The sequence below is a fragment of the Microtus oregoni genome, unplaced genomic scaffold (assembly GCF_018167655.1).
Source record: "Microtus oregoni isolate MIOR12 unplaced genomic scaffold, Mior012 000054F_ref0000373, whole genome shotgun sequence".
Classification (NCBI taxonomy): domain Eukaryota; kingdom Metazoa; phylum Chordata; class Mammalia; order Rodentia; family Cricetidae; genus Microtus; species Microtus oregoni.
This window is the reverse complement of record NW_024543830.1, coordinates 10,571,884-10,587,181: the sequence shown is the minus strand read 5'-3', so window position 1 is coordinate 10,587,181 and position 15,298 is coordinate 10,571,884. Positions and strand designations below refer to the sequence as shown.

At 45.6% G+C, this 15,298-nt stretch overlaps 1 protein-coding gene across 1 annotated transcript in view; it reads right to left on the bottom strand.

Annotated features, from left to right (window-relative positions):
• The window catches only part of Dennd2c (DENN domain containing 2C), an 81,980-nt gene that overhangs the window by 9,271 nt on the left and 57,411 nt on the right, over positions 1–15,298 (bottom strand). The window contains exons 7-13 of the mRNA XM_041638099.1: positions 13,972–14,016; positions 11,532–11,719; positions 8,363–8,472; positions 4,854–4,923; positions 3,981–4,058; positions 2,160–2,300; positions 840–988 (exon numbers count right to left, since the gene is read on the bottom strand). Coding sequence (XP_041494033.1) covers positions 840–988; positions 2,160–2,300; positions 3,981–4,058; positions 4,854–4,923; positions 8,363–8,472; positions 11,532–11,719; positions 13,972–14,016 — 781 coding nt within the window. The remainder of the gene's footprint in view (positions 1–839; positions 989–2,159; positions 2,301–3,980; positions 4,059–4,853; positions 4,924–8,362; positions 8,473–11,531; positions 11,720–13,971; positions 14,017–15,298) is intronic.

The following is a 15,298-nucleotide window of genomic DNA, read 5'->3' as shown; positions in this document are numbered from 1 at the left end:
ATTATTAGGCTAAAGAATTACACAGTGACCTCACTGGTCTTCACAGATCAACAACCCTATGAATATGTATTAAATGCTAGCAGATTCATTCATCTCGGTCTGGTTCACCACAATTTATCATGCTAAAAAACAAACAAACAAAAAAACCCAATGTTTGCCAGGCGATGGTGGTTCAAGCCTTTAATCCCAGCACTCAGAAGGCAGAGGCAGGGAGACCTCTGTGAGGCCAGCCTGGTCTACAGAGTAAGTTCCAAGACAGCCAAGGCAACACAGAGAAACCCTGTCTCAAAAACGAAAAACAACAACAAAACCAAAAAAACCAATGTTCACACAGAAAGCAATACTGACATTTTTAGAAGATGTGAGGATCTCACTATGTTGCCCAGGCTGTCCTTGAACTCCTGGGCTGAAGTGATTCTTCTGCCTCAGGCCTCCTGAGTAGATGGGACCCAAGTGTGACCCATTCAGCCCTGTGAGCTATACCAATATTTTTAAATTTCTTTTTGTTTTGTTGGTTAGTTGTTTGTTTGTTTGGAGACAGGGTCTCTACAGCCGTGCTCTGCCTCCTGAGTACTGGGATTAAAAGTGTGTAACACGACAACTAGTCATCTTTGTAATCCTATACACAAGTCTTTACAACTTCTGTCTGCTCCATCTGGATGCTGGGAACTGAACCTGGGTTCTTTGTAAGAGTAACAAGTGCTCTAATTACTGAGGCAGCTCTCTGGCTCCAGTTCTAGATATTTTAAATAGAGTCCTATTGTAAAAAACAAAACAAAACAAAAACAACATGGTAGTTAAACACTACCATAAAGTAACCTATTCCACTTATTTCTTACCTTAGGCTGTTGGCAACAAAGATTACCCTCCGCTCTAAAAGGAGAGAGGCACAGACCCGGATGAGATGACACACACTCAAGCACTTGAAGAGACACTCAAAATCCACGTGTTCCAGCCGCGAATCGAGTGGTCGGCAGAGTTCAACAGACTGAAACGCAAGAGGAAATCAGAGAGCTGATGTTGGACAAGGCCCTCATGGCAGCAGTAAGGGAACTTCTTGCTCCTTCGAGTCTGAAAAAGGTCTGCGACTGCTACTTGGGTCCGGTGTAGTGGTCCTAGTACTCAGGAAACAGAAGCAGGTGCACCTCCATGGGCTCAAGGCCAGCCTGGCCTACACAGAGATCCAGGCCAGCCAGAACAACATAGTAATACCCTGTCTTGGGGTGGGGGGCGTCTGCTACAAGGAGTTTATGAAGTTGCTGCAAATTTCGGGTAAAATCATTCCATTTGATAAATACATACACACATACATACACATGTACACACACAAATACACACACACACACACACACACACATCTGTCATTTATCACATTGAGACTGCTACTACAGAGGGACCCAGTCTATGCCAGGTTGGAAACCTGGGGCCGAGGATCAACTACCTCACATATTCATTCAGTGTTTCTTCAGAGTTTCAAGGAAATAAAACACATTACCTTGAAAAGGCAAAGTATTCCTCCCCACATATGGGTTTCTGAAAACTACCTTGCTGTGGGATATTTGTACACTGTGTAAAGATACATTGCTGTGATTGGTTTAATGAAGAGCTAAACAGCCAATAGCTAGACAGGAGGTAGGTGGGACTTCCGGGCAGAGAGAGAGGAAGTAGATGAACTGAGGTATGCAAAGGAGCCAAGAGACACAAAGAGGAAATAGGAAGTGCAAGATGGAAGAGAGACAACACCACTTGATAGAATGGATTCATTTAAGTTTTTTTTTTATAGATTTATTTATTTATTTATTTATTATATATACAACATTCTGCCTCCATGTATGCCCGCACGCCAGAGGAGGGTGCCAGATCTCAGTACAGATGGTTGTGAACCACCATGTGGTTGCTGGGAATTGAACTCAGGACCTCTGGAAGAGCAGCCAGTGCTCTTAACCGCTGAGCCATCTCTCCAGCCCGATTCATTTAAGTTTTAAGAGCTAGTTAAGAACAAGTCTAAACTATAGGCTGAGCTTTCATAATTAAAGGTAAGTCTCTGTGTCGTTATTTGTGAGCTGGTGTACTAAAGAAAACTCTGTGTGCAGTCCCCAAGTAGCACAAGGCTTGGGGTTTAGGTGGCCCCTAAACCTCAGTCAGATGAATTAACTTACCCCATCTCCAGCCCCAGGGAGGTAGCTTTTAACTGTGATGGTGCGCCCGGGAGCTGGGAACGGGGCTTCCATGACACTTCGCATGAACGGGTAAACAAGGGCTGGAGACATTTCTCTTCTCTTCTCTACTTCATCCAGGATCTGAATGGGGACACGAAAATAAACACAAACAAAAAAACAAATCCCATGGTAACTTATTAAGGCTTCAGTTCAGAAACATAAAGAAATCCTACTATCAATAAATAACAGCAATAGATTCAAGACCAACAAGCTGTGCAACTGACAAAAGCTCAGAGCACACCCCAAGGCTGTCTTTACACCCGGAAGTTACGGGAGTCAATTTATGTTTAGAAACTAATTAAAAAAAAACAAAAAACAATTTTTCTTCCGTGTGTGTGTGTGTGTGTGTGTGTGTGTGTGTTTATTTTACCCTTTTGTGAAATGAAAAAGTGTGGAAGTCAGAAATCCTGTGGCAGCTGTCCGTTCTCTACTTCCACTCTGTGGGTCCTGGGGGTTGAACTCTGGTTTTCAGACTTGACCAGTGCCGCCTTTTTCAGTGCCTTTACCACTGTGCCATCTCACCAACCCCTGAAGACCATTTTCATTTCACAAAAGGGTAAAATACACACACACACACACACACACACACACACACACACACACACACCATTAACAATGATATCCTGCAAGTTGTATCTAGAAAAAAGCAAGAGGCAAGATATGTTTCAGATATGTTCTTTTAAAACTGCTGAGTTTGGGGGCTGGAGAGCTGACTCGGTGGTTAAGAGCACTATTACTTAGGGAAGCCTGGGTTCAATTCCCAGCACCTACATGGCAGCTCACAACCAGTTGTAACTCCATTACCAGGGGATCTGATGCCTTCTTCTGGCCCTCATGGGTAGCAGGCATACATGTTGTACACAGACACATCTGCATGCAAAACACCATACATACAAAATAAACATAAATAAATCTTTAAAAGGAAAAACTCAAACTTGAGAGTTTTAGCAAACCAAAATCATCACAGAGCATCAGTGGCAACTTGATCGGGTGTCTATGTTTAAGCCTATGGGTTGTTAATACAGCATCAATGACAACCTGATCAGGGGTCTATGTTTAAGTATTCAAGCCTATGGGTTGTTTTTTTCATTTTAAAATTCATTGGGGAGATGACTGTGTTCGAGAGATCTTAAACCAGACCAATGACTCATTGCAATGAACATTTTGTGGGTGGAGCTAACTGGACAAAAGGGTCTACTATATGTCACACCATAGCACCCAATACCACTAGGATGAATGAAGAGGTGTTGGAAAGTGAGGAGGTAAGGTTGTTTTGGTTGTTTGTTTTGCTTTTAATTAAATTTTGGGAGGAGGTCCTTTTGGGGGGTTGCTGCAGGGTGAGGGCGGATATGGAAGGACTAGGAGATAAGCAGGATTGAGGTGTATGATGTGAAATTCCCTAAGAATCAATAAAAAGGGGGAGGGGCACGCAACTGTCACAGCACAGATACGCAGGCCAGAGGAGGACAACGTGTGGGGCGCACTTCTCTCCTTCTACCATGTGGGTGTCAAGAATCACATTCAGGTCATCAGCCTAGATGGAGCATGCCTTTACCTGCTGAGCCATTTTGAGAGTCTGAGTCTGCGGTTCTTAACCTACTTGTGGGGTTGTTTTCTCAAATAGTATGTTCAAGTGTACGCCACTCAGTATTCTCCAGTAAAATCACCAGCAACAACAATCACCTCAGCCCTAGAAGGTCCCCCCTAGCAGTGACAGTCACCTCAGCACTAGAAGGTCCCCCAGAGCCCACGCTCACTCACCTTTGAGAAAAGATTGAAGCAGCCTAAGCGACTGACCATGCAGTACACCTCAGGGAGCCGCTTTCCTTTGCCTTCTGGCTGGAAAAACAAACCAAGAAGAGCAAGGATTTACTCATTTTAACTGCTATTTATTTAACAGGTCCCTCCTATGTGGCAGATGCTCGCCCCAAACTTCTAGGCTCAAGCGTGTACTTTAGACACCAAGGTTGACGGACTACAGGTGTGCACAGGCTTCTTCCAGTGTCATTGTTTAGTCAGAGCAGGAGTAAGGCTTTCCTCCTCAGGGAGCACATAACGGTGGGAAGTACTAAGGAGGAAGGCATGTTTTACTCAGGCTTCTTGCCTAAACAAGAAGGACACCTCAAGCAGATGGTGACGAGCTGGCTTCTTCTACTGTGCCACCCTGACACTCAATCTCTGTGTCAGGGGGTCCTTCCTCTACTGCACAGAAACGACTCAGTGAAACCCATGGCCTTTCTAGTCTGACTTTCACCTCGTTCTTGCTATGCAAACTAACATGGCTTCTTTTTAAAAGACTTTTTGTTTTATGTGTATAGGTGTTTTGCCTGTATGTATGTTTGTGCACCATGTGTGTGCAGTGCCCATGAAGTATCAGAAGAGGGCATCAGATACCCTGGAACTGGAACCACAGACAGCTGTAAGTCACATTTCCTATGGATCCTGGGAGTCAAACCTGGGTCCTCTGGAAGACCAACCAGTGTTCTTAACCACTGAGCCATGCCGGGCCTAATGGAGTTTCTTGGATGTGTACATAATTAAGTAGCCCTTAAGGCCATGTAAAGATAGCGCTTCTCAAGTTCCTAGTTGGCCTTTCTTGTTCCTTAACGACTCTCGCACTAATCTGTCACTCACCAAAAGTTTCTTACAGTAACCAAACCACCGACTTCCATCCTCACCAGTCAATACGAAGGAGAATGTTTCACTGAAAACAAAAGAACACAAAAAACAGCTGCTCAAGACATTACTCATAGAACAAGAGGAGTCACTTTGCGATCTAAGAGGAAGTAGAACTATTTATCCATTTATTTCACGTTACATTCCCACAGAGTACCCAGGCCTTGTCCTGGAGTGAGTGGATACGGTGGGTATAAGCTGTGGTATTGCTGTCTCCTTTCGTCGGACATCTAATTTAACCAAACACACAGGCAATCAAGCTAGAAAGGATTTTGGCAATGTCATTTCTTCCTTGCAAATTCTTGTGTTTAATTCTGAGAGGCCATATCGAACAGTGATAGAAGAAAGACTACACCCTGGGCTGGAGAGATGACTCACTGGAGAAAGTGCTGGCTGCACAAACACGGCCTGGACACAGTCCAACAGGTCTGCACAGAGCTGGATGCAACAGCATTCATCTGTAATCTTAGCATTCCTACTGTGAGATGGCAGGCAGAGACAGGAGGACCCCAGGCGTTCTAGAGCCAGCTAGCTTGATGTAAACCACAGACAATAAGAGAGAGATCCTGTCTTCCAAAAAGGCAGAGGCAAGAACTGAGCCATGTTGTCCTTTAATGTCCTCACGTGAACACACATGCCAGTTTTCTTCCTCATACATACACAGAGATAAGAAAAAAACTTATACCCTTTTCATTGTAGTTGTTGTTGTTGGAGACAGGGTTTCTCTGTGTAGCCCTGGCTGTCCTGGAACTCACTCTGTAGACCAGACTTACCACCACTGCCCAGCTAGACTATATCCTGAACATATACAAATCAATAGGAAAAATATTAATTCCCCATTATAATAGGGACCAAAAATGAACATCATAACTGGATGTGGTGGCACACGCCTTTAAACCCAGCATTTGGGAGGCAGAGGCAAGTGGATTTCTGTGAGTTCAAGGCCAGCCTGGTCTACAGAGTGAGTTCTGGGATGGCCAAGGCTACACAGAGAAACCCTATCTCAACAAAACAAAAATCAATAAAACACAACAACAACAAAAACCAAAATAAAAGATCACTTACAAAATACCCAAAGAGGATCCCCAAAGAAACTCACTTAATAACCAAAGAATCTCAAATATAAACAATGAATCAGTATTTGGATGTATCTGTATTCTCCATGTATGTGTGTTCTGCTTGCATACATATCGGTGCAGCACTATGTAGAGCACCCATGGAGACTGAAAGGAGCTTTAGATCTTGAGACTGGAGTGTTAGCTGTTGTGAGCTGCTATACCAGCGCTGGAGTCAAACCAGTGCTGTGGAAGAGCGGCCAGTGCTCTTTACCCCTAGGCCATCCATGCAGCACTGATGAATCTGCATTCAAATACGACCAGAAGTCAACGGGAAGGAGTATTTGCAGTGCTGATTCTGAGCAGTCACACCGCCTTTGCTTTTTATTTACTCTTCTGTATTTCCTAAATATTCCAGAACATACGCAATGCCGGAGGAAGAAGTCAACCATGGAGCAGGCCAAAAGGAGAGACTGCATCCAGAGCTACCAGTGCAAGTGACAGGCACAGGACACTGATGTTGACAGGTGACGCTAAGAGATGAAGAGCTGCAATCGGGCTCAACTGGTTATGGGAGGGAGCGGTTAGGTCGAGAGGTAAAGCGGGACCATAGGACAACAGCTGAGACTATCATCTAATAGGTAATCAACATATGACGTGGTTCAGCTACACAAGCTTTTTTCACCTAAAAGGCATAATTAATAATTACAATTTAGTTTTCTATGCTTTTTTTTAATGTGTATAGATGTTTTGCCCCACATCTACACAGTGCCCGGAGAAGCCAGAAGAGGCCTAGAGTTACAGCTGGTTGTTACAGCTGAGTGTGGGTGCTGAGACTCCAACCTGTGTCCTCTGGAAGGGCAGCCAGTGCTCTTAACCACTGAGCCATCTTTTCTGCCCCTTGTCTGTCTGTTTTTCACACAAAGATTCACTGTTTCCCAGCCTGGCCTTCAACTCTTGGGCCAAGTGAACCTCCTGTCTTAGGACCCCTGAGTAACTAAGAGCACAGACTTATTTTAATATACCCATTAGGTGTGAATAACGAAGATACCTATTTACAAAAGCAGGATTTGAGGCAAGCTTGGTGGTGCACACCTCTAATCCCAGTGTCCAGGAGGCATAGGCCAGTGGATCTCTGAGTTTGAAGCCACCCTGGTCTTCATATCAAGTTCTGAGACAGGCACGGAAATATTTTCAGTCTCAAAAAAAAGCAGGATTTGGAAGTGATAATGCTTTTAGAAACTAAAATTGGTATTTTCCTCTAGATACCTTAATTCCTTATTCCTTTTCAAAGATTTTTATTATTTTTAAGCTTGTGCACACACACAACACACAGAGAGACAGGAGAGAGAGAGAGAGAGAGAGAGAGAGAGAGAGAGAGAGAGAGAACACGTATGCTCATGGAGAACTGAGGTGTGGGATCCTTCAGGAGCTGGGATTACAGGCAGCTGTGAGGCACCAGACCATAGCTACTGGGAACTACACTCAAGCCCTCTGCAAGAGTAGCACTTGCTCTTCACTGTTATGGGAGAATTGTCTGTATTCTGTCAATCATATTTTAAATAAACGCTGATTGGCCAGGCAGGAAGTATAGGCGGGTCAACCTGACAGGAAGTAGAGGCGGGGCGAGGAGAACAGGAGTATTCTGGGAAGAAGGAAGCCCATTGCTCCCAGTCCTGCCCAGACCACTGAGAAGCAAGATGTAACCTCTGGCTGAGAAAGGTACTGAGCCATGTGGCTAACATATATAAGAATAATGGGTTAATATAAGCTACAAGAGCTAATAAGAAGACTGAGCTAATGGGCCAATCAGTTTTATAATCTTATGGAGATCTCTGTGTGATTTTCTTTGGGGCTTGCCGGCTGTGGGGTACTGGGCAGGACAGAAACCCCACCAAGCAGGCCCCTTCATGCTACTACACTTCACGACGGAGCCATCCCTCTAGCCCCACGACACTCTCTAACGCTTCAGGTACCCACAGTTATCAAGCTGGAGTCTCCCTCTGTACGAGGCCCACAAGGGAGCACAGAATCCAGGCTGGGGCTTTTTCTATCAGCTTGGAGGAGAAATAAGATGATGACAGTTATTCTGTTTTGTTTCTAGGTTTAACCCCCGAGGTACAAGTGTAGTCATCATTGTCTCATTCCTGCTCCCCGTCTGCTTTGGGCCATTTTGCTCTGCAGAACTCGTAAACTAAGGAGATGTACAAACCTGTGTTCTCTTTGACACTGAAATATCTGTTTCCTGAGTGCTCATGGGAAACGTTGTAATTCTGCCCTAGCCCCCTCAGCCACTGCGGCTCGAGGTGCTCATGTCCACTCATGGAGACCCACTCCTGACTCTATCCACCCATCACAAACTACGATTCTAGGCACAGGTCCAGCAGACTGAAATCAGAGAAGCCAATTTACCTCTTCAGTTCTGAGGTGGGCACCCAGTTCTTTGAATCAGGAAAACAAAATTTAGGGATGACTTTGAGCCTCTCTTCGGTGTCTTTGGATTGTTTGTAGCTGTGATCACCCTGAAAAACAACAGCACAGAACATCAACCTATGAAAACTGGGAAGAGAAGTCAAAACCAAAACCAAACCAAAGCTCAGTTTGGTCTTGGGGAAGCTGGAGGGGTCATGCAGGGGTTCCCTCAGTGTGGCTCAGTACTGCTGGACAGTGCGGAAGGAGAAAACAGAAAATCCATGCCTGTGCACTGTGGACAGATGCTGTGTACAAAGAATCCCATTGACACAGAATGGAAGGGTGAAGCCCCTGTGATCCATAGGAAGGGAGGCAATGCTGAAGATCTTCTCACTAGAGGAGAATCGAGACTCGAGATTCTTAAACTGGTGGGAGTCCAGTGTTTTATGAATCACGGAATTGAAGATAAATAAAAATCCCTTCCACTATACAGCAAAAACTTAGCTGCTCAAAACATTCTCTGATTAATAATCAAGGATGCTTTAAAAAGGCAGATGAATGTTTTTTAGAAAAGACACTATTTTTAAGTGTTACCCTGTATATAATTATTCCCTTCGCTTTTGCTACCTAATTATAGGCTTGCCACTTCCTGTAAAATTTTAGCATGGAAGACTCTTACAAAAGTGTGGTGTAAGCCAGGCATGGTGCTGTCCGCCTATAACCCCAGTTCTTGGGAGATGGGGGCAGGAGAATTAGGAATTCAAGGCCAACCTTGGTTACATAAGACCCTGCCTCAAAATAACAAAAAAAAAAGGTATTGTATTTCAAAATGTAATCTAAATTTAGTTCAATGAAAAGACATTCAGAAATTGAGTAGGTGGGACTATCTATAAAAATCAGCACAAAAGCATCATTAGTATATTGCTTTTCAGAGAATTCAAAGTTCTCTGTATATTTATTTCTTTTAAAAGTATGCACCAGGGCTGGAGAGATGGCTCAGCCATTAAAGGTTAGGCTAACAACCAAAAATATAAAAAAAAAATCTGCACCTAAACCACGCCTTTAATCCCAGCACCCAAGAGGCAGAGGCAGGCGGATCTCTGTGAGTTGGAGGCCAGCCTGGCTTACAGTATGTGTTCTAGGACAGCCAGAGCTACAGAGTGAGACCCTATCTGGAAAAACAAAACATCAACAACAACAAAATGCACCTATTCTGTGTCCCTGGGATGTCCCACTCAGCAGGACAGCATCAGGATGGGGAGTTTAGCTCCCAGAGCAGCTGCCTGGAATGCAGGGGGCCTCGATCCCAGCACTGGGTGTGAAAAAAAGCACCTAACACATTTTGTTAGTGTAACATGGTGTGTTCACAATCATCTTCAGCCAAGGGTTCCACACCAATCCAGACAGAGCTCCATAGGACTCGCTTCACCCCCTAATTGATGGGTATCCGAGGCACTAACACAGCAAGCAATTTACCTAGGGGCATTCTTTTTCATTTGTTTTACTTTTAACTACGTGTGTGCCTGTGTATCCTGTGAGGGTATGTGAATATGACTGCAGTTGTCTGTGGAGGCCAGAAGAGGGCACTGGACTGCCATCTGACACCGGTGCTGGGAGCTGACCTTCACTGAGCCATATTTCCAGCCCCATTCTTGATTCATCTGCTAGGGTAAATGCACCCTCCTCTGGTACTATACCTATTAATTCAAGCTTAGCTTAGCTGTAAAATTAACTAAATCTCTCTCTCTCTCTCTCTCTCTCTCTCTCTCATATGTAGGTCTTCCTAAACTAGACATGGTAGCACATGTCTGTCATCTTAACACTTGTAAGCAGGTCATGAGGTTAGAGCCCACCTGAGCTACCTATCGAGTTGAAGGCTCACCTAGGCTATGGTGTAAGAATGTTTAAAAGAGGCCAGGCAATGGTGGTGCATGCTTTTAATCCCAGCACAGAGGCAGGTGGATCTCTGTGAGTTCAAGGCCATCCTGGTCTACAAGCGTGAGTTCCAGGACAGGCTCCAAAGATGACTCAAGGCTCTCTATTTAGAATATGATGAATATGATAATATCATTTTACCACGAATTCTGAAAGGACTCCTGGGTGACACTGAAAATTTTCATGAGAAATTTGATTTATATAGTTAATCATTGTTGGAATGTTTCTAAGGTTCTCCTCTTCTCTGCTCCTGGATCTTCTTTGAAACACACTCTTCCTACATAGCCCAGGCTGGCCTCTACCTCCTAAGTGCTGGGGTTACAGGTATATCCCCACACTAGCTGAGTTGAGGCCATTTAAAAACGGGAACACAGGCAGGAAATGTCTCTTAGGTCCCGGGACAGTGGTGCTTCAGTGACTCTGGAGAAGCGTGTAGTTCAGGGTTACAGAGCCACAGTCCTAGAGTGACCACGTGCTTACGAGGAATAAGAGGTATTACCTGGCTATGGTGGCTCATGGGCACCATAAGGCATGAGGCAGCCTAGGCTACATAGTGAGTTCCAGGCCAGCCTAGGCTACACAACAAAACTTCATCTCTAAAAACCCAAAGAAGTGATACGGTGCAGGCAACAGAGCAGAGAGTGAGTGTTCGCCCCTAAGGGCCCATCGTAGCCATGCTGAATGTGTAATTCAGAGAAAAGGCTCTTCATGCACGAAGTGAAGAAACTCAAGTATAAAATAAGTAAATTCATGGGGCCAGGGAGATGGCTCAGCAGGTAAAGGTATTTACCGCCAAGCCCGATGACTGAAAACCACATGATAGAGAACTAACTCTCATCTCAAAAGCAACGGGACAATGAAATGTCTTCTCAAACTAGGCAAGCAAACAAGAAACCAACAAAACCAAACAGACAAACAAAGAATACCAAACGTAAACGAATGAAAACGTAAACCCTTTCATGTGTGCCCTGTGAAGCTGCAATGGGTTTTATTTGCTATTTAATGTCAGGCTGCCCAGAGTTCAAGGGGGTCGAGGGCAGAGCCACAGACAGCGCTTCTGTGAGGCAGGCAGGCTGGGCTTGGTGGCTCCCAGCACCTGGGAAGCTGAAGCAGGAGGATTGCCCATTCAAGGAGAACTTGGGTAAGAGCCTGTTCAATGTTGGTGAACCTGGCAGCGACAACAGTCACCGTGAGGAGCAAACAGGAACCTTCTGGGCGCGTGCTGGCCACCTACCTTGCTGGGGAACTGTTGTATGACCTGGGGGACATAGTTTGTCCCTGATGCCTTCTTTTGCAGGGAAACCACCACGAAGAGCTCAAAGAGCTGCTGCTCCTGAAGTTCGATGAGATCCCGCTCCAGGGTCTGGTAGTGGGGGTTCCTCTTGCAGGGCTGCTGCAGCTGTGCCAAGCGCTTGTGGCGATCTGCAACGAGGTCGCATTTCAGGTTCCCCGTGCCCTTCCCTCTAGGCCCACGAGTCACGGTTCTCACAGGGAGAACCCTTTGTGGTCATGTGCTGGGTGAATGCAGCCAAGTACACGAGTACTGCTGCCTGGGCTACGGCATGTGAGAGGGCAGTGCTCAGGGTCCTATGCCACCTCTAGCAAGCACGGGGATGGACATTTGCGTCCTAACTGATGTTCTGCATATTTACAACACACTCTATGCATGTGCTACATATAGTCTTCATGCAGTGCACCAGGACACAGACAGAATGCCTAGGAAAGAATTCTAGACTGACCACTTTTTCTGGTAATGTTGTAAAGACATAGAAGAGGGGAAGATTTAATGGAAGAATGGAGTCCTACACAGAGATTAAGTACAGGCAGGGCAAATCTAAACGAAAGTCAACCTCACATCAAAGAACCCATCCTTTTCCTTCTCCTGGCATGCATTACTAATAAGAGATGGCTCAGCGGCTAAGAGCATGTACTGTTCGTCCAGAGGACCTGAGTTTGTTTCCCAACACATCAGATGCCTCATCCCTGCCAGTAACTGCAGCTCCAGGGTCGCTTGACCCCTCTGGCCTCTGCAGGAACCTGCACTCACATGCACAGACTCCCACAACGATAACACATAACTAAAAATAAAATATTTGAAATAATTTTTAAAAAATAAACATGTAGATCTCTGAACAGAAGATCTAACAATAAAGTCAAGAAGCTACATCCACCTGATTCTTAACAAAAGAACTAAAATACACACCGGGTGGGTGGGGGGAGACCAGCCTCTTTAGACGATGCTGGGAAATCTGGATATCCATCACCTAAGAAAGGCTGGAGCTGGACCCCTGTCACTCCATAAAAACCAATTCGAATGGATCAAAGACCTTAATGTAAGACAGAATCTGAACCTGCTGGATGAAGTCACAGGGGAAACACTTCCAGATACAGACACAGACAATGACTTTTGAATAGGACACGGATAGTTAGGAAGTAAGAGCAAGATGGATAAAGGGGACTGCAGGAAATTAAAAAGTGTCTGAGCAGCAAAAGAAAAAGTGAAGAGACAGCCACAGAAGAGGAAAGCTCTGCTGAATTTCACCTGACAGAAGATGAATACCTAGAGCACATAAAAACAACAACAAAATAGATAATAACTCAACTGTTAAGCAGGCAACAGACCAAACAGACGCTTTTCAAACCAAGAGATACGTGCGGCCAAAAAGTTCATGAAAGAACGCTCTACACCCTTGGCCATGAGAAAAAGGCAAATCACAACCACATTGAGACTGCCATCCCCTCCCCACACATGATGACGTCTGCCACTAAACAAGTTACACTGCGGATCAAAATGCTAAGAACTCTAAAGACACAACCAGGAACGGTTCTTAGAAACGCCCAGTTTCGCGGATGTGCTAGGAAAGGGTGTGCTGACCCTTCAAAGGGCTGAGTTCAAGTCCAGACTCAAGCGGGTCTTGCTTCTCATTAGCAATGGCAGTAAATTAGTCACCCTTACACATCACTGCTGAACCCCATGACGCTGTCAAGTTTCATCTTTAGTCAGGCTACAGATCCAAAACCTGGAGTGATTCAGGTCAGTGGAGAAGCACACGGCTATTACTCATGCGGTCAGTGCCAGGGCTGCCCTCCGCTCGGCTTTGACAACTTGTGACTCCTGCTCTTTGTGTTGCTGCATGTCAGCCAGTTAAACAAGAAATAAAACAAAGCCTGCTGTGACAATCGTGTGATGAGGACTCGGAGCTCATTAGGAGCTTGTACAGGAAAAGCCAGAAACGCACGGCTTCTGAGCCCTGACGTGAACCGCGTCCTGCTCTGGACTAGAAGGACCTGCATGTAAACATCGTCTCCTTTCTTAATGGCAGAGATAGCAAATGCACTTAATGGTCATACTTGGGTTACTAGAGAAAAGCCAGCTCTTTGGGACTAAGTGTTTGTTGTGAGGATGACACACGCTCTTTCGGTTGCTACAAACCGCACGTGTCTGGGCATGCGGAGCTGCCCTGCCCCCTCAGAACCATCCTGGTTTACCTCACTCCTCAGGAAACAGCTGAATGTACTACTTAGCTCCACAGATCTCGGCAGGGGCTGGGAATGAAGCAATGGCCTACAAAGTGAACTCCACATGGGGAAAACCACGCTTAATCACAAGGGCAGGCCTTGCTCCACCCGCAGCCAGAAGCCAGGATCACGGACAGAGCAGCCGGCTGACTCACTCTTTGGCAGGTTCTCGGCATCACTCTCGTTCCCACTCGTTTCACCTGGAAGAAAGGAAGAGCGGGAGAGTTTCCGTTTGTATTGTCCACCAGAATGAGAACAATGGAAAACTGCCACACTCCGGGGCCTCGAGTGAGGGATGGGGGTCAGGTTAGTAAGGTCAAATTAGCACAGCTGTTGAAAGAGAGGCAAGGTCCAGGAGGTCCCCCTTGTCTGCAGAGGATCTGAAACAGGCAGTATGGAATCTTATGGGGATTTTGTAGTATTGAGTCTGTGAGAGCATTTTTATAAATTAATCACAGTAAAACATTAATAACTAATGTCAAAATACAGAATTATAATCATACATAAGTAAAAGTTATGTGAATATGGCTCTCCTGGTACTTTAATATTGTACCTAGCCTAGTTTGGGGACGACATTGGAACTGCAGCCTGTGCGCTGGAAGGAAGGGGACGATGAAGGCACTATGACCGCACTGGGCTATTACATATGGGAGGTTTAGACACAAGCTCTGTGACTCAGTGAAGCTCAGCTGAAGGCTGCGTGGCTGCCGACAGGTGGGTGGCACAGTCTAGCGAGCACACAGAACACAGGGCTGATTCACATCCCGGGCAAAGAAGAAGGGCAGATGGCAGCTCCACCATGCTGCTCAGGAGAGTGCTGGGCTTCAAGGTTTTCAGGCTGTTTCTGGAATTTTCCATTTGATACTTTCACACCTCAGGTGACCACAGAGAGCTGCAGCTACAGAAGGTGTCCCTGGAAGCAGAGGAGGAACTCACCTCTATCTCCTTCCACGCCGCAGAGACTCTTAGCCTCAGCACTGGGATCAGCCAGCTTTCCGGATAATTCTAAGTCTAGTTCAGAATGAGGTCTACTTTTTATTCAAATAACTGCACAGCTTTAAATAAAGTACTCACACCAGGATGAAGAACAAAAACCCGGATACCGTGGATTTAGAGTATGAGATGTGGCCACTGTGAGTCGACCGAGAGTCTGGGAAGCAACACACTGCCTTTGCCGTGGCTCCACTAAACACTGCACCCACACGGCCGGCTCTCTGGCCCCCCAGTCTCCAGCAACAGCACTGCTTTGAACTGTTCTTATTTTCCCCACGCACATTTTAGGACTTTTGTGGATAGGGGCTACGCTCTTTTCACACGGGAGTGTTAGGTGTGTATGCGTCTGTGTGTCTTTTAAAGGGATTGAATGTAGGGGCTGTGCACCCTGGCTACCAACGGAGTGTTCTGTACCAAATTCTGAAAGTATACCAAAAGTGAAGGTTGAGAGAGAGAGAGAGAGAGAGAGAGAGAGAGAGAGAGAGAGAG